The following is a 19282-nucleotide window of genomic DNA, read 5'->3' as shown; positions in this document are numbered from 1 at the left end:
CCTCCCAAGCAAAATAGAGAAGGCAGAAGACTGAACACGCCCCGTGCTCAGCCAGCACGGGGTCGTGCCCAAGAAGCAGCAGAAAAGACAAACCTATAGAAGCTTCTATTGCCCACCACGGGGCCGTGGCGAAAGTACAGCAGGCGCATTAATTGTAATTGTGAATTACAATTAATGAAGAGAGAGGGTGTCAGACAGGCACGGGGGCGTGTCCAGCGGACACGGGGCCGTGCCCGGCCTTCTGTTCAGCCTATAAATAGGAGTGCTTGGCTTCATTTCAACTCATCCCTTGGAACACCACCTCTCTCATACTTCATCCACCACCCACCACCATCACAACACCATCATCCACCACCATCATCCATTGTCCATCATAGAGTGTGTGAGTCGTCTCGGGATCCAAGATTGATCGTAAGAGTTCTTGACAATCAAGGCCATGTTTGCCTAAGTCTCTTACATCACTTGGTGAAGACAAGTGTTTAGCATAATACTTTTTATTTTTAATCTTTTGCACTTTTTATTTGGTTTTGTATTAATGACTTTAATAACTAGTTGCTTATGTTGAAGGTGATCTTTCCTTATCGTTTGTCCGTGGTGTCTTGGCATTATTTTACTGTCTATATAAAATAAAAGATTTTCACCATTCATATCTCCACGGTCTATATGGAGGTATGTTGGCTACCTGGTCGGGGGTTAAGGGAACGGTTTGGTAAGGGTCTTGCCCTTGTTCAGCGTTTAGAGGTCCTGCAAAGGACCTGGGTCAAATTTAGTAGGATCTCCTTCAATGCCCATAGGTATTGGATGGCGGGGATCCAAACTCTTTGACCCCCTCATAAGTTAACTACTATTAATACTATAACCCGGCTATTTAGGACTGTATCCCTGCTGACTCAGACTACTTAGTCAAGGGTAACGTCACCTCCAAAAGAGGGGCCTACCATAATTTGCATTAATAACTTAATTAATTATCTTTCAATAATCCGACCCTTTAGGATTGTATCCTTGCTGACTCAAACTACTGGGTTGAGGGTAACGTCACCTTCAAAAGAGGGGCCTACTACAATAACTAAGATAATCTCTTAAACAAGTGCAAAAGTGTGAAAATAATCAAAGGTTATACTAACACACGAGTCGGATCCAAGTGATTCATCTTGTCTATCTGTTTTATTTTTATTTTTTATTAGTATTTAATTAGTTTTATTTTCTTAGTTTAAAATCGTTTTCTAACATTTTGATTTGATTAGACGTTGAGGATAAACCGGTACTAAAAGCTCTTGTGTCCTTGGACGACCTCGGTATCTTACCAACACTATACTACGTCCACGATGGGTGCACTTGCCCATATGTGTGTTTAGTGTTAGTAAATATCGTGTTTTATAAATTTAAAACTTGGCTAAAAGTGTAAAAAGGACTTAAAATATACATCAAAAATATACTACACTTCGCACGCATCAGGCTTCGCGTCCTTTTTCTCCATCAAGTATCGGACCGCACTATGGTCCGAATATACCACAACTTTACTCCCCCAAATATACGAGCGAAACTTATCCAAAGCATACACCACCGCTAATAATTCCTTCTCGGTTGCGGTGTAATTCAGTTGCGCTTCGGATAACGTTTTGCTTGCATAATAAATGACCACCGACTTCCTATCAACTCGTTGACCCAAAACTGCACCAATAGTAGTGTCGCTTGCGTCATACATGATCTCGAATGGCTTTGACCAATCCGGCGGTTGCAAGATGGGCGCTTTGACCAAGTGTTCCTTCAAAACAGTGAAAGCTTGCATACTCTCATTAGTAAAATCAAATGGGACATCTTTTAATAACAAGTTGCATAAAGGTTTGGTGATAACACTAAAACCTTTTATGAAACGTCTGTAGAACCACGCATGTCCCAAAAATGACCTTACACCCTTAACATTTTTCGGAGGTGGCAAAGATGCTATTACCCGTATTTTTGCCTTATCCACCTCCATTCCCCTTTCCGAAATTACGTGACCCAACACAATACCTTCTTACACCATGAAATGACTTTTCTCCCAACTTAGCACTAGATTTTCTCAACGCACCTTTTTAAAACTTTTTGTAATTCGTTGAGACAAGCATCAAAACTAGTGCCAAAAATGGAGAAATCATCCATAAACACTTCAAGCGACTCTCCAACCATGTCCGAGAAAATACTCATCATATATCGTTGGAAAGTTGCCGGAGCATTACACAAGCCAAATGGCATTCGCCGAAAAGCAAAAGTGCCATATGGACAAGTGAAGGTGGTCTTGTGTTGGTCATCCGGGTGTATTGCTATTTGATTGTAACCCGAGTACCCGTCCAAAAAGCAGTAATATTTTTGACCCGATAATTTTTCAATGATTTGGTCAATAAAAGGTAACGGGAAATGGTCCTTAGAAGTGGCGGCATTCAATTTTCGGTAGTCAATGCATACACGCCACCCGGTGACCGGTTGGGTGGCGATTTGTTCACCGTTTTCATCTTTGACTACTTGAATGCCGGCCTTCTTAGGCACAACTTGGGTGGGACTCACCAAGCACTATCCGAAATCGGATAGATGATTCCCGCGTCCAACCATTTAATTACCTCTTTTTTTACTACCTCCCGTAGGTTCGGATTCAATCTCCTTTAAGCTTCTCGTGTCGGCTTTGCATCTTCGGTGGTAAGAATTTTGTGCATGACAATTGATGGACTAATTCCTTTGAGATCGGCAATCGTCCATCCAATAGCTCCCTTGTTTTGTTTCAAAACTTCCAACAATGCTTGCTCTTGCTCCAACTCTAAATTAGAGGCAATAATGACCGGTGGAGTGTCATTATCCCCTAAGAAAGCGTACTTCAAGTGGCTTGGCAAGTCTTTGAGCTCCAACCTTGGCGGCTCTTCCAATGACGGTTTAGTTCCCGAGTCTATTTCCGTCGGCAAGCTTTCAAATTGGTGAGTCCAAGGCGGCCGACCTTCCCTCAAGGCCATAGCATCTTGCTTTTCTTCTTCAACCCCTAGTGCACATGCATGTACCTGTTCAGAAAAAATCACACAAACAAATATCTATGCCATCCTCCTCGTACTCGTGCGGGTTACATCCATCGACTAAATCTGCCATGAAACACTCATCAACACCAACATCATTAGAGTTGTTAGTAAAAACATTCAAGCGCATTTTTCGATTCCCAAAAGTCATATCGACTGTACCAAATCTACAATCGATCACAGCATGCACGGTGCTCAAAATGGCCGACCCAAAATAACATTTTGTTGTTGTTTTGGGTCCGCGGATGAGTAGTCCAAGACTAAAAAGTCAACCAGGTAATAAAACTCATCAATTTTAACAATTACATTTTGAACCATCCCCTGGGGTAACTTATGAGACAAGTCGGCCAAAACAACCGTTGTCTCCACTCTTGCTAACGGACCAAAATCGTATTGGTCATATAAGCCCCCCGGTAAAATGCTAACCCCGACTCCAAGATCAAGTAACGCCTGTGCCATTTGAAAATTACCAACTTGTATATTTATCAATGGGGTACCCGGATCCTTGAGCTTAGGGGGAAGCTCCCCGTTCAAAATCGCACTTACTTGCCGGTCAAGTCTACCCGCTTAGGCATCTTTTTCTTTTGTTGTCATTTTTGTGTACATAATTCCTTAAGATATTTAGCATAAGCGGGTACTTGTTTTATTGCATCAAGTAGTGGAAGATTGATTTTTACTTGTTTAAACATGTCCCACAATTCTTCTTTTTGGGGACCTCTTGGTGCAATAAAATTTTTTCTACCCGGGTCAAGTAAGGCCGATGGAAACGGGACTTGACTCGGTTCACCCTCAACTTTGTCACTTTTCTTGTTTTCACCCAACCCCGGTTTGTCAACATTTGTTTCTTTAGATTTAACCGGTAAAACTTCATCATCACTTTCATTACCCGTGATGTCCTCAACTACCCCCTCAACCAAATCCGATGACAAATTCGCTTTAAATTCTTTGCCACTTCTCAAAACACTAACATGATTAATATTAACATTGTTACCTCGTGACGAACCATGTGAAGGATTTACCTTGGTGTCGCTTGGAAGTTGACCCTTGTTCTTCTTCAATTCCGCCACATCGGTTGCTAATTGACCCATTTGGGTTGTTAGTGATTGGATGGTCTTGTCACGAACTTCATCTTTTTTGCATTCGAACTTCATCAAGTTGATTTCTCTTTTGCATTTCTGCTTGCATACTCTTCAACATATCCATCATCTCATTTCCACCCGACGACCCCCTTGTTCTTGACCCGTTTGATATTGCCTTTGATAGCCTTGGTTGTTTCCACCTCGATATCCACTTTGATTGTTATAAGGTTGACGCGTACCAAAGTTACCTTAACTACCTTGAAAGTTCGGGTTAGCTTGATTTGAAGGGTTCCCATATCGAAAATTTGGGTGCTTCCTTAACCCGGGGTGGTAAGTGTTCGAATTCATGTTGTAGTTTCTACCACCCCCTCCTTGACCTTGAACCGCATGAACTTCCTCATATTGCCCTTCCACCATCCCTTGGCAATTTTCAGCCGCATGACCTATTTCATTACAAATAGCACAAACATCATAAATTTGGTTAGAAGTTTGAACGTTACCATCATCAACCTCATGCACTTGAGTTCGGGTGACGGCCGGTCGTGCTCTCCTTGATGCTTGAGCTTTCCTCTTTGATGTAATTACCATTTGTTCCAAGAACTCCCAATCGTCATTCTCGTAATTCGTGCCAAAAGTACCATTTGTGATTGACATTAGATCACGAGCATCTTCGGCACACAACCCCTCGTGGAAGGCATTGATCAACTCCCAAAGTTCAATTCCATGGTGAGGACAATTTTTAATCATCATATTAAAGCGCTCGAAGGCTTCATGAAACATTTCGCCTTGTTGTTGTTGAAAACTCCTCAAACCCTTTCTTGCATCATTGGTCTTTTGGGCGGTGTAGAATTCGTCTAGGAAAATTTGTTGCATTTCTGCCCAAGTATAAATAGATGCTGAAGGCAAAGTGTAGAACCACTTCTTTGCCTTATCCTCCAAAGAAAATTGAAATAAAACCAACTTGACATCATCGGCCGAAAAACCTTGACTCCCAAGAGTATTGCATATTGAGTCGTAGGCCTCTAAATGGAAATAGGGTTCCTCCGTTGCTAGACCTTTATATTTCAGAAAACTTTGCAAAGAATTTGTTCTTACTTCAAAAGTTCTTCCTTGGTTGTTGTGAGGAATAACCACCGGTGAAGGATTGTGAGTAATCACCGGCCTAAAATGCGCTTCAATTCCCCTCGTATTTTCTCTAAGATGCCTCCTTGGTACACCAAACCTACCCCTTGGACGAATAGGACCCATTGGCCTTGGTATATGCCCTTGTGGTGCAATTGGTTGTTGAAATTGTTGTGGTGGCATCGGTTGGTGTTGAATTGGCCCTTGGAATTGTGGTTGTATGTGTTGCGGTCGAACTTGTTGCAATGGTGTAGGACGTTGCATTTGTGGCCCTTGTGGTCTTGGCCGAATGTGTTGTGGTATGAGTTGTTGTTGTTATGGCATTACTTGAGATTGACCTTGCACATAGCCGAACTCTCCTTGATCCCCATCACCTCCATAAGCATAACCATCTTCATCATAGCCCTCAAAATCCTCATATCCCTCATCATAACCATCTCCTTGAATTCCCGAAGTTTGCCCAAATGGGAGAGTCGAGTATTGAAAACCCGACTGGTGTTGTGGTCTAAAGGATGAAGTAGCATGCACAATAGTTGAATTTGGTGCAATTGTGAAGTTAGAGGATGATTGACCCGTAGTTGGGGGAAAGAAATGGGAAAATGGTGGGATTGTGGTAGAAGGGTTAAAGGTAATGGTGGGTTCAACTTGGGTAGTGATCGGTTGAGTGGCATTGATCGGTGTAACTTCAAATGGTGGAGTATGTTCTATGGTGGTATTCGGTATAGTGGTGTTTGGTGATGGTTGTGTGGAAGTAGGTATAAAAGATGAGGTCGTTTGACCCGTTGTGGGTGGTACTTGAGTTTCTTGCATTATGTTTCGTGGTGTGATGGGTGAAGTTGGTGAACCAACAATTGTGTTTTCTCGTAATAAAACTCGGTTTTGCCTCAATGTTCTTTCAATTTCCGGATCAAACGATAGTGGTGACGACTTGTAAGAGCCTCTAGTATGCATACACCTATGAGTACCTGCACACTAAACACAACCAGCGTAAACCCGAAAATAACAAAAACAAAACTACTAAATTAACACACGTTGCGCACTACTCCCGGGCAACGGCGTCAAAATTTGACGTGCTGTCGTAGGTACACACAAATTTAATCCCAATAACAACTATAGATAGTGGTAAATGGGTATCGAACTCAGGGAGTATGTGGAAAATGTGTCGATTCTATAGCTTTGCACTTTAACTAAAATAACCTAATTTGCAAAAAGTAAATATCAATAATTTGGATTGTTTGGTTTTAAAACTAAAATTAACTAATTAACTTCAAATCAAAGGTAGGTTGTAAAGCATATTAGGAGAAAGCGACCATCCTAAACTTCCAGTTTGCTTTTGACAATTGTGTTGAATTCACTAGAAAGAATCACATAGACATGATTCATGTATGATTGTTTGTTCGTGATAAAAGGGAACTAAGTACTCGGATTATGAAAAGGCGAGGTTGTTACCCGATAACCAATTGACTAATATCCAACCCTAATCCCTCCCGTGATATCTCGATTGTCAGCGACACCAAGAACGTACAGTTTAGAATATGATCATAACATCAATCAACAATTTACAAACAAACATTCACACACCATAATAAACAAATACATTGCAAGTCTATTATTCTAGAAATACGAATCCAAACACAAAAGTCATAGACAAACCTTCAATTCAGGATGATCACCATAAGTTTAGCCACACATAGCTTGGTGAATCATCATAACAACAAGTTTAGTGTTCATACCAATCAAAAACATAAACCGAATGTTAGAAATTGTTTGGAACCAAGTACACACAGCCAAAATCGCCCCTAAGATGCCAGAGAAACGTCCAATGATGAGATAATGTGAAAAGACACCCAAAAACTGATTAAATGAAGCAGTTACGGATTTCCTCGCAGCCTCCACCGTAACTTACGGTGCCACCGTATGTTACGGTGGTCTTCAGAATGTTACGATGAGAGTACACTGAGTTACGGTGGAAGATTGCAAGTATCAGGGCCACCGTAAATTACGGTGGCCACCGTAATTTACGGTGGAGCCCTGACTTGTGTGTTTTGTTTCTTCATTTCTCCCACGCACGACCCGTTCATCTCTAAACCTTCCAAAGTTGCGTTTTGTCCCTTTTTAGCTCCCGAACCGCACCTGAAACATAAGCAACCGTGGTCATCTAATTCAAGATAATTACGCGATTAAGTGAAGGATTAATTCGTCTTTTAACATGATTAAGGGTTGTCCAACGGACCACCCGTCACTTACAAGGATAGTTTAATGTAGTAACGCTACTAATTAGGGTAGTTAAGGCTAAGCAAAAAATAACAAAATATTTCATTGATTGAATCCTAAGATATTCCATGATAGTAAAAAGATTGCCCTCCCGTGCTAATCTTATACCTCAATTGAAAAAAGGTCACTTTAATTTTTACCTCAATTGAAAAAGGTAAAAAAGGTCATTTTGTTCGTTTTGATCCTCGTCTTAGGGATCATGCGTTCGTGTGATCATGCGTTCGTGTATTTTATGAAGTTCATCTTTAAAAAAAAAATTGAAAAAGGTCACTTTATATTTTTTTCATCCACGTTAATAATTTATCATTTTAAATTAATCATAAATATTTAATGATTACTAATCAAAACAACTTTTCATCACGCACGTGTAGCGTAGCAACAGTTAAAAAAGGCAATATCTCAAATATTTAAGTGGCAACTAAAATAATTTTTTATAGCTCAACAAACGGGAATATCCGTTTCTCCCAAAATACCCAAACTACCCTTCCCTTCATCTGTAATCACACCAACAACCATCACAAACCCCTCCACATCGAAGGGCAAATATATACCAAAATAAACGATTGTCTACACAACTATCCACGTGTCACTCTCTCAACCTCTTGTTAATATCGTCACTGACAAGATATTTCTCTTCCCGCTTTTTCAAATACAAGAGAAATTAATAAAAAAAGTTTTAAGAAGTACTTTTGGTGTGTGAAATTCGTCTGAATAACAACTATCTGAGGGTTTATCCACTTCTTCTCGCTCTAAAACTAGTGAGAGAGAGTGAAATTATGCTGTAATTCTATTCGAATTCTAGGTTTTGTGTAGATTATCCAGTCTAAAATGGCTATCGGTGCCGTTATTTCTCACCGGAACTTCACCTCTTTCATTAGCTCTGGTAATAATATTCAATTATGAAGTTATTGTTATTATTCGTGTGTGCATGTGTAGCGTTTAGGTTTTGTTATTGTTTCAGTTATTGTAGCTTTTGTTATTATTCTAGGTTTTGTTTATATACGCTGTTTATATTCTCTGTTTGTGCTGCAATTGTGTAGATTTGGTTTGTGAGTTTTGTTAGGTTTAATGCTATTAGTGTGGTTGAGTTAGGTTGAGAAATTAGTATACATGTGTAAATATAGTGGATGTATGCTATGTTTAACATAATTATAGTTTTAGGCTTATGTGACACTTGAATTGTGACTTAAGGCGTGTTTGTTTCACAGAGTGGAATGTAATCTAGATGGAATTGGAATATAGATTTCATTCCTTATATTGTTCTTTTCAACAAAAGAAGGAATTGGAATTAAATCTAAATCCATTGAAATCCTTTAAATAGTGATTTCAAGTGATTTAGAGTTAATTCGAATTCCTTCTTTTGTTAAAACAAACAGCATAAGTTGTGGTATCGACATTCCAATTTCATCCGGACTCTATTCCCCTATGTGAAATGAACACTATCTTAGTGTTTATGTGTTTTAATGCTTGGATGTTTCCCTTCATGGAGACGTAGGATTAAGGTTAAGGACTTTTAGGTCGATAGTTTGGTTTAACATAAACTCGTTCTTTAGGAGCTTAGGATGTTGGTCTTTCCTAAGGAGCTTAGCGTGTTGATGTGCTTTGATGGCCTTTGCATGTTACTGCTTGTCTGTGTGTTTTCATGATGTGTTGTATGTCACTAACTGTCTATTTGGTAGCCTGCTAAAAATATCTTTAGTGCACTATGTTTTATGTTGTTTTTTGAGTAACTATGTGCCTTGTATGTTTGGATGTAACTTGATGTCTGGATATGGCGTTGGAGCTGGGGGGTCTCACCAGAAGCAGCCTCTTTATCCCTTGGGATAGAGGTAAGGCTTGCCTACATCTCACGTCCCAAGACCCTACTGATAGCTTTGCTATAAGTGGGATCTATTGGGTACGGTACGGTATGTTTCCCTTCATGGGGCTGGATTATTGTTTAAAAAGACGAATTCGTCACATTGTGTTGTTGTGCTCAAATTTCTCACTGTTTTATGTTAATTTGACTGCAAAAATGTTTGTTTTTGGAATTAGAGCAGAATTATTGTTTAAACTTGGTATTCTTCATGTTTAGGCATAACTAACATGATTGGTTTATATCTTAATTGTATATCAGTGTTGTTTACACTTCACACTTGTAAATCGCTGTCTAACTATAGTTTGTTCCATAATGATCATTTCCCAAGGAATTAAATCACAATCCTTGTTTAAGCTACTTATTCTTTGTGTTTAAATAAACTTGAATGAATCTGACCGTTGTCATAATCGTACATTACAAATATTGTATGTGAATGATCGTTAGCTGCCAAATGTCGATTTTGTTTCATAATTGTTAATTTTGTGGATTTTAATCATATCATTATGTTTAAATACAGATTCTCATGTTCAAAAAGTGTTGATAAATTTGGTTATACAGAAAATGTGTACATAGGTTGTTGGCACTCGAATGATAACTTGTTAATCCGTTGATAATTATTTATTTTAGGTAAATTACATCAACCTGAACCAGCTACAGCACAGAGCAGAGCAGAGACTTTGAGCTTTTCTTCTGCACAATGCGTGCACGGGAACACGTATTCAGAAAATATGTGTAACTTAAAGAAGATCTACTTTGTTTCCGGATACCGGAACACCATATCATCTCACGGTCTTAATCCTGCTCCAGGCAACATGTTGAGATCCAGAGCAACGTTATTATCCGACGAAGAAAACAAAAAGTTTCCCATGACAAATCATAAGCAAAGAGCAAGAGGAATATGCAGATGTTTTGTCTCTTTTCCTTCAGAGAGCTGCAATTGGATTAAACCGGTACAGCAAAAAGATACTAGTATATCTAATAGGCCAACTCTGCAGCCACGTCATACTACTATTAACCGAATCCGGGCCAACTATAAATCTGAGGATTATGACGTGGCAGCAGATTTGGGCTCACTTGTGTCGTCGGAAGGTGGAGCAAGTGAGGCAGTTCTGGTTGGAGAAACAAAGCCCTGGTGGGAGCAGTTTCCGAAGCGTTTTGTGATTGTACTTCTTTGTTTTTCTGCATTTCTGCTATGCAATATGGACCGTGTGAGTTGTTTCTGTTAATCTCCATATTCAAATTCTTATCATCTTCAAACTTCCCAATTTTTTATGCTTTCTTTCGACAATTCCACATCACTTTTAACTAATCACCTCATGGTAGCATTAGGCCTGTAAATGAACCGAACAAACACGAATAGAGGCATGGTCGTGTTCGTTCATTTAACTGTAACCAAACCCGAACATATAATCAAGCACATTTTTTTGTTCATGTTCGTTTATTAAGAAAACGGGCATGTCCGTTTTCGTTTATGTTTGTTTGTTTAGGACCAAAACGAACAGTCCACGAACGTAAACGAACATAAACAAACAAACTTAAACGAACATAATATAACAAACAATAAATAACACAAATGAACATAATTGAACAATTATAAACGAACACAAATGAACATAATTGACTAAGTGAACGAACAAAAATTAAACTTTTATATAAATTAGTGATTAATTATGATAAATTCCATTGCAAATCCCATTTTTGGTACTAGAAAGCCTAATTACCAATTAGTTAGTTTTATATAAATAGTCAGAAAGTTCCTTTTATATTTAATATTCATATAAATATAACCACTTATGTATTTAAATTGAAATGAACATAAAGGAACAACCGAACAAACATAAATGAACGAACATAAACAAGTGTAAATAAACGAACAAAACGTGTGTTCATGTTCGTTCGTTTAACTAAATGAACATAAACGAACTTTCCGCCAAACAAGTTCACGAACAGTTCATGAACGTTCGGTTCATTTACAGGCCTAGGTAGCATTAATCCAAGCTACATGTTGGTATCTTACACAACACGATACTAAATCATTTTATATGCTTAAGTCTTCTTCCCTTATATTATATATATTTATCACTGCTTATGTCTATAATACCTCAGGTGAATATGAGCATAGCAATACTGCCCATGTCAAAGGAGTTTAATTGGAACAGTGCTACAGTTGGTCTAATTCAATCTTCTTTCTTCTGGGGCTATTTACTCACTCAGGTTGGTTTTAGATGTTTCGGCGTTCTTTTAAGAGATTACATAATCTATAAACGCTTTCATCACTTACTATGAACAAATATACATGTTCCATTTATTTTATTTATTTAGAAAGCAAGGCCATTTATTTGCTCACATGCTACTTATCCACACATGTTATCTTCCTAACCCACTGTCATTTTTATTTTCGTTGCGTGTTTTTTCGGTTGTAGATTGTTGGTGGTATATGGGCAGACAAAATTGGTGGTAAAAAGGTCCTCGGTTTTGGAGTTGTCTGGTGGTCGGTTGCAACCGTTTTGACACCTATCGCCGCCAAAATAGGACTTCCGTTCTTACTCCTTATGCGTGCGTGCATGGGGATCGGCGAGGTTCATGTCTTATTTTTCTTTTACATCTTATCTATTCTCTTGTTTTATTTTTTTGGGACAAAACTATTGCTTGAATGAAAACGTGCTGTCTTTTTATGACAGGGTGTTGCTATGCCTGCTATGAATAACATACTTAGCAAGTGGATTCCCGTCTCGGAGAGAAGCAGGTCACTAGCAATGGTATACAGTGGAATGTATCTAGGCTCGGTGATAGGGTTAGCTTTTTCGCCTATCTTGATCCAAAAGTTTGCATGGCCATCGGTGTTTTATTCGTTTGGTTCTCTTGGAAGTTTGTGGTTTGCTTTTTGGCTAAGCAAAGTAAGTTTCTTAATGGTATCATTCTCACGTTTAGAAACACATCAGTTGTTAACATAATGGCATGACGGACCTTTGACTTTGACTATCTTCTAGGCTCATAGCTCACCGACTGAGGATCCCGAGCTTAGTGCTGAGGAAAAGAAGTATATTATGGGTGGTAGTGTCTCAAAGGAACCCGTTACTAATATTCCATGGAAACTTATATTATCAAAGGCGCCTGTATGGGCTCTCATTGTGTCCCACTTTTGCCATAATTGGGGAACTTTTATTCTTTTAACATGGATGCCTACATACTATAATCAGGTATCACAAAAGTCACAGAACGGTCATTCTTGATCTTTAACCGTTATGTTTTTTCTTATATATCAAATGTCCTCGTCCATAATATCTTGATAGTGACATATCTATGAAACATGGTGACTTTGCATAGGGGAAAATTTCACAAATAGCAACCTACTTAGCTTGTTGGTCCGTTTTGGTGATTATACCTTTTCGTCTCGAGTTGGTAGTCTTTTTTTTTTATGGGAACTAATTTTGTTTATGATAATTGGTTGAACATGTTAAAATACCAATGTGGCACTTTTTAAATTAATCATAATAATTATTATAGGTCAAATCTCACTAAAGTTTTGGTAACTTTTATTCATTTTTGTTTCCGGTTTGGTGATATCTGGTTTTTTTTTTTTTTTTTTTTTTTTTTTCAGGTGTTAAAGTTTAACCTCACTGAATCTGGACTATTATGTGTATTGCCATGGTTGACTATGGCGGTCTTCGCCAACATAGGAGGTTGGATTGCAGACACACTTGTTAGCAGAGGTCTATCGATCACTACCGTCCGTAAGGTAACTAGACTTGTTTTTGCAAATGCATTGATGTCATAAATACCATCCTTTTAATCTACTGGAATTTTAAATCTTGCAGATTATGCAGTCGATTGGATTCTTGGGCCCCGCGTTCTTTCTTACTCAGCTGAGTCGTGTCAAGACGCCTGCTATGGCTGTACTTTGTATGGCTTGCAGTCAGGTCTAACTTAACTTAGCCCTTCTTTTAAGGCTTTTTAGTTTTTGAATAGTTTGTATGTATGCATGCGGTGTGTGTGTTTTGGGCGGGGGAGGGTTTAAGACCGTCTTATGACACGTGCCGCATAGTTGACAAGAAATTGCAGTTATATATTACATTCATACGATTTTGTCCATTTATTTACAGGGATCTGATGCATTCTCACAGTCTGGCCTCTATTCCAATCACCAAGACATTGGGCCCCGTTACGCGGTTTGTACTTTGTAGTTTATTATTATTGGGAAAGTCACAAACTTAAACATTGACTCACCCACTTTACCAAAATGAACATGGATTGCGTCTGGGGTAGACGCAATCCCTGATCTTTGCGTTTGGCAAAGACTAATACTCTTCAGCCAATAGAAACTTAACACATGTCATCATCCTTGGGTTTTTTATTTTACTTTTCCACCACGATTTTTTAAGTGAGCATAACTTTTTTATACGTTAATATTTTTTAAAAAAAATTACACCAAATTGAAGAGAATTTTATTATCTTTAATTTGGTGTATTTTTTTTTAAAGTACTATCATATGAAAAAGTTATGCTCGTTTAAGAATCATGGTGGAAAAGAAAAAAAAAGTAGGCCGGAAACCCATGGCACAATCTCAAACTCAAAACTTATGAGTCTCAGAAGCAAACTCTACCTTAGACCACCTGTAGTGGTTGCCCAAAGGGGCGTTTTTTGTGACGAATAACGCCCAATCTCACCCCGTAGCCACTACGCATGGGCGTGTTTGGCATTTTTGTTGTTGAGGCGTGTTATAAATCACGCCAAATGGGGGGATTCTTGGCCAATCACATTTGAGCTTCCATTTGGTGGCCAATAAGATTTTTAAGTGTTTTTTTATTTTATTTTATTACAAAACATAATGCCCCACAATCCCCACATGCCCACTACACCCATTTTGTAAAAACGCCCAATAATGTCCCATTGCTGACTGGGCTGCCACATGGCGCAAAAGGCCCAAGGGTGGATCTTGCCCACTACGCATGGTCTTAGGGTGGAAGGGGTGCTCCCCAAATGGGGAGTGGTAAACTTTTCCCCTAGCCAATAATCTCATGCCATGTCAACTTCCCTCTACACTCCCCATTTTGCACTCAAACACTAGGGGGGCTCCCCACATGAGGAGTGGTAAACACTTTAAAAAAAAGAAGATAAATATGTGATTGGTTGGAAGAGAGTGGGGCCCACCATTAACCCTCTCTCTCCTCTATCTCTTCTCTTCCCCACTCGGTGCCTAGTCACCGTGCTCACCATTCACCACTCACCGAAAACATGAAAAGGGTGTCTCCCCGATCGGCAAACAGATTCACCGAATGGTGCCCCTTCCACCTTTAGACGCAATAGCCAGGGATTGCGTCTACCACAGACGCGATCGATGTTCATATTGGTGATTTTCCCTTTATTATTTATTTTATGATGTTTACAATTCCTCTTTTGAAGCTATAAAAATGTTTTCTCTTACATGCTACACTAGGGAGTGTTGTTAGGGCTGTCAAACACAGCAGGAGTACTTGCCGGAGTCTTTGGTACTGCTGCAACTGGTTATATACTCCAGAATGGTAATATTATAAAGGTTTATATAAATATTCTGCTAATTACAGAAAATTAAACGATCATTGCAGTTTAACATGAAGCATGTTTTGCAGGTTCTTGGGATGATGTGTTCAAAGTGGCTGTTATCTTGTACATCATTGGAACTCTTGTTTGGAACTTCTTTTCCACTGGTGAGAAAATTCTTGACTGAACGAACACATTAGAAAAAAGAACCGATAAACTGTATGGTAAACCATCTTTTACTCAAACGGGCCGTTGCCCGAGGCCCATTGGGCTGCTCTCCCGATATGTTGGGTTAAGTTAAGGGTTGGCTAGCCCGCAACTGCTTTTCGCAATTAGTTGTTTTGTGACTTTCGTCTACATAAAAATTATTTGCAAGTCTCGGGTTTTTTCTATTTTTAGTTTTGTTTATGTTACCTGGTTCAAAAAATCACATGTTGCACTTATTATGTTGTTGCATGACGTCGAGACAGTACATGTTTTTGTTTCGAATACAGCATGTTTTTGTTTCGAATACAGCGTATCTTGTTATGTGTGACGAACTTCATGAAACTAACAAAACTCAAATTATAATTAAACTTTGTTTAGTCGTAGTCGTAGCGGCTAATGTTTGTTCAACTATCAATCAACTTTTTATAAACTATGAAAGTACACTCATATTACAATTTATGATTTAAAGTTGAGGTAAAAACTAGGTGAGGTTTGTAGATTTAAAAAAAAAATTATGATGGTAAGTGATACAATTCATGTATTATATGGTTGTAGTCTTGTAGAGGTAGAAAACTCGACCCATGTGAACATTAATGTGTAAACATCATCATGAATTGATTAATTAAAAAAGAAAATTCATTCATGTACTTTGTAAGAAATAAATGTTACAACAAGAAGCAAAAAAAGGTTGTTAGCAAAGTTGTTTTGCAACATCCTTTCAAGATAAAAGAGGAGTAGGTTAAATGAATGCAACAAACTTTTCATGCCACAAATTCAATGTAGCACCTTCCAGAAGACTTTATTTTTATCACAACTAAGTAAAACTGAAATGTATTAAAAATAAATTGGTCATGACAAAAAAGAAATAATTTTTTTAACGCAAAATTTCTTTAATTTCATGTCATCTATGAGACTTAAACCTAAGATCTCCCCTCCCTTACTTACTTGTTTAAAGGCTTTGCCTTTACCATTTGACCACCACCTGATTGATAAAAAATAAATAATTGACTTAAAGTAAACAAGCTCCACCAGTCAACATCGCGTTATATTGTATTAAATTTTTTCCATCATATTATATTATATTATATATTTATTTATTACATAAGAAAATGAAATGATTAAAAATTTACCTTGGATATATTTATTTTCTGATGAAAACATATTTGAAACAAGACTATAATGGCACAACTGTAAATGAAATTGTACCTACAAAGATGAAAATTGCATGTGAACCATATTCAAAGCACAAGCTCCACCCCACGACCCAAAATCTGTAAATTAATGGTATTCAAAATTCATACCTACCTCATCAAACTTTATACCGATAAAAATCAACCCAACCCAACCCAACAAACTAAATCAAAGCTGCCATTAAACAACCCCAACCACCGCTACCGCCACCCGCGCCACCCTTACACCGTCACCTACTTGCCACCTTCCTTTTCTTTCTTCACACTTTCCATAACTGCCTTCAAATCCCTTTCAAACACATTCACTTTTAGCCCATACTTCATGAACAATGTCAACGACATCTTTTGCTCCACTTTGTGTCCCGGAACCACTGCGAGGCGGTGGCGCAGTAACACCGCTGCGGCTATCGACTTCATTTGCAAATATGCGAGATCCTTGCCTAGACAAATTCTTGGTCCGGCATTAAATGCAACAAATCTATATGAATCATGCCTTACGAATTTTGTACCGTCCGGAGACAACCACCTCTCCGGACGATACTCAAGACAGTCTTCGCCCCATGTTGACTTCATCCGACCTGCGGAATATATTGAATAAGTGACTGATGAGCCTGCCGGGACAAAAGTCCCGTCAGGCAATACATCATCAGCGACCACATGTTTTGAGTCCTCCGGCACTGACGGGTATAGCCGGAGGGTCTCTGATAATGCTGCTTTTAAGTAAACCAATTGGTCCACCTCTTCAAAACCTAACGGCTCATCCGTCCATTTTGCCACGTCATCGCCACGTGTCTCCAGCAAGACGGTAGAAATTTCCTTTAGGATTTTTTCCTCCACTTTTGGGTTTTGAATCACCAACCAAAAAAACCAGCTCATAGCGACTGATGACGTGTCACGTCCAGCTAGGATGAAGTTGAGTGCCACGTGTTGCAAGAACTTGTCTGAATAGGATTCTTTCATTCTCATAAACCTAGATAACAAGTCATCATGTAGGCTTCCGTCTTTAAGCTGAGTGGATAATTCATGCCTACGTGTACTAATGATGCTTGACAAGTAATCCTCCACGTGGATAAGGCTTCGGCTCAAGCTGACTTCCAAGCCAAGCCGGAGCCATTTCCTCATTTTCCAAATAACTTCCGGTAAAATAAACCGTTGTAACGAAGCCTCGGTTGCCTGATCAAAAGCCAATGCAAAGCTATTATCAGGCAACTCAGGTGCTAACGTTTGCGGGTCTTTACCAAAAGCTAACCCACAAATGTTATCAAACGTGATCCGTAACAAAAGATCTTGCAGATCTACGGGCTCAGACTGGACCTGAGCCCGTTCCAGAATCGGACAGAACCGATTCTTAATGGCTCGAGTCACCCATCGAGCCATGGCTTGTCGAAGTGTCCGGGTGGTAAACTCGAGTGCCGCCGTCTTCCTTTGGAGAAGCCACGTGTCACCATCTGAATTAAAGATCCCCTTTCCCAACAAATCATGGAAAACCGCTTGCCAAGTCGGCCCTTTCGGGTAATTATCGAACCGAGTCTTGAGTATGTGCTCGAGATTCTTCGGGTCACAAGTGACGGTCACGAGCCCTTGTTTCCGGGCCAGAAACGGGACTGCACAGATACACGTCTGGTAAGTCCCGTTACACGCCCGGAGATTATCAGCAATCCACTCGTGCAAGCGATCCGAATTCTCGATCAGGCCCGGAAGACTACCGAATAAGGGCCATACACGTGGACCCTTTAGCGACCGTGAGATAAAAGTAAACCACAATAGATACACAGTCACACCAGTGAACAACAACAAAGCTACAGACACGTCCATGAAAAATCCGTCACCTTTTTTTTTCCCGCCAAAATTCTTCACAAAAAAATTCTGTAGAAATCAACACGACCCAGATCAGATTTCACTTTAAAATCAAATGTGTATCGCTTATTTTAACCAAATTTGCAGTAAAATTGTAGAAAAATATGATTTTTAGAGAGAGAAAACAGAGGGTTTGCAAGAACAGAGTATAGTGCTAATAGTAATGCTGGATTCAACCAACATTATAATGAACAGATTATGATGAAAGAAAGCAAATGAAAAGGAAAGAAAGAAGAAAACGAAGAATTGTAGAGAGAGAGAGAGAGAGAGAGAGAGAGAGGGGGTGGGGGATGATGAGCAAAAAAGAGGGGAAATAGAGGTGAGATTTATATAAGAATGTAGTTGAGAAAATGTGTAGCAATTACTGAGGACAGAGTGTTTCTCATCTCTCGCCTGTTTTCAGCCATTTGATATGAATCGCCATTAATGCAAATAACAGAGGTCGTTGTAGTTTTTTTTTTTTTTTTATTTAATTTCATGAGTTTAAAAGAAAAAAGAAGAAGAAATTGAGATGTAAAAGAAGTGTTCATATTTATTCATAGCAAAAACCAAAATAAAAAGAAACCCACAAATATCAGTTTCTCTCTCTACAACTAATGCAGCAGTGGTGAGGAGCTGGATGGATTTAATTTCTTTCATTCAAGAGAGAGAAACTGAGATTTAAAGTTTAAAGAAAGAGCCCAGTTTTAATTAAGAAGAAAACCCAAAAATGTGTGTGTGAGTGAGAGAGCTTACTGTGAAAGAAGCCTGTTCTGTTTGAATGTAATCTTCAATATTAAACATGCATATGAAGTTATGAACCAAAAATGAATGAATATAAACATCAATCCAATTAAATTAGTTGACTAAACTTATAATAAAGAATATTGGTAACTGAATTAAACATTCATCATTTATAATATTATTTATATAGTTATTATAATTTTAGGTGAGATTCAAACTTTTACAGTTTGTTTGGTAGGATTTTTAGCAAGTATAAAGTTTTAGATTTTTATTTTTTTTAATAGAGTTTGTTTGGTAGGATTTTTAGCAAGTATAAAGTTTTATTTTTTTTAACGGCGACTTTCTTGTGTTTTGGCCACCGCACTTCCTAAATTGAAGTGTCCTGTTGCTTCATTTTGGTCAGATTATGTTGTC

The 19282-nt window shown here is 38.7% G+C and overlaps 2 protein-coding genes and 1 non-coding gene across 3 annotated transcripts; 2 read left to right on the top strand and 1 right to left on the bottom strand.

The window, feature by feature from the left end:
- Window positions 1-4835: 4835 nt before the first annotated feature.
- LOC118491994 lies at window positions 4836-4941 on the top strand. Its single transcript, XR_004892438.1, has one exon. It is a non-coding gene; the product is annotated as a small nucleolar RNA R71 (small nucleolar RNA).
- Window positions 4942-8169: 3228 nt separating this feature from the next.
- On the top strand, window positions 8170-15304 carry LOC118491177 (ascorbate transporter, chloroplastic-like). Its single transcript, XM_035988711.1, has 11 exons — window positions 8170-8396; window positions 9999-10579; window positions 11478-11585; window positions 11795-11950; window positions 12053-12268; window positions 12362-12571; window positions 12973-13110; window positions 13190-13291; window positions 13475-13540; window positions 14809-14893; window positions 14981-15304. Exons 1-11 carry the CDS (start codon window positions 8342-8344, stop codon window positions 15076-15078), a joined length of 1815 nt encoding a protein of 604 aa, XP_035844604.1. The 5' UTR covers window positions 8170-8341; the 3' UTR covers window positions 15079-15304.
- Window positions 15305-16213: 909 nt separating this feature from the next.
- Window positions 16214-18970, bottom strand: LOC110864775 (cytochrome P450 86A8). Its single transcript, XM_035988710.1, has 2 exons — window positions 18881-18970; window positions 16214-18154 (listed from the first exon to the last, which is right to left on the bottom strand). The coding sequence occupies exons 1-2, from the start codon at window positions 18926-18928 to the stop codon at window positions 16523-16525; spliced, it is 1680 nt and encodes a 559-aa protein (XP_035844603.1). The 5' UTR covers window positions 18929-18970; the 3' UTR covers window positions 16214-16522.
- Between the last annotated feature and the right edge of the window lie 312 nt (window positions 18971-19282).

This window comes from Helianthus annuus, chromosome 4 (assembly GCF_002127325.2).
Source record: "Helianthus annuus cultivar XRQ/B chromosome 4, HanXRQr2.0-SUNRISE, whole genome shotgun sequence".
In the NCBI taxonomy this organism is placed as follows: domain Eukaryota; kingdom Viridiplantae; phylum Streptophyta; class Magnoliopsida; order Asterales; family Asteraceae; genus Helianthus; species Helianthus annuus.
Note: the sequence above shows the minus strand (reverse complement) of the source record. Positions and strands in the feature narration are given on the sequence as shown.

Coding starts and splice junctions, on each gene's coding strand:
- LOC118491177 (XM_035988711.1), top strand. CDS start 8,342: ATGGCTATCGGTGCCGTTATTTCTCACCGGAACTTCACCTCTTTCATT. Junction 10,580..11,477: donor TGCTATGCAATATGGACCGT/GTGAGTTGTTTC, acceptor ATAATACCTCAG/GTGAATATGAGCATAGCAAT. Junction 14,894..14,980: donor TGGTTATATACTCCAGAATG/GTAATATTATAA, acceptor CATGTTTTGCAG/GTTCTTGGGATGATGTGTTC.
- LOC110864775 (XM_035988710.1), bottom strand. CDS start 18,928: ATGTTTAATATTGAAGATTACATTCAAACAGAACAGGCTTCTTTCACA. Junction 18,155..18,880: donor CAGAACAGGCTTCTTTCACA/GTAAGCTCTCTC, acceptor TGATTTCTACAG/AATTTTTTTGTGAAGAATTT.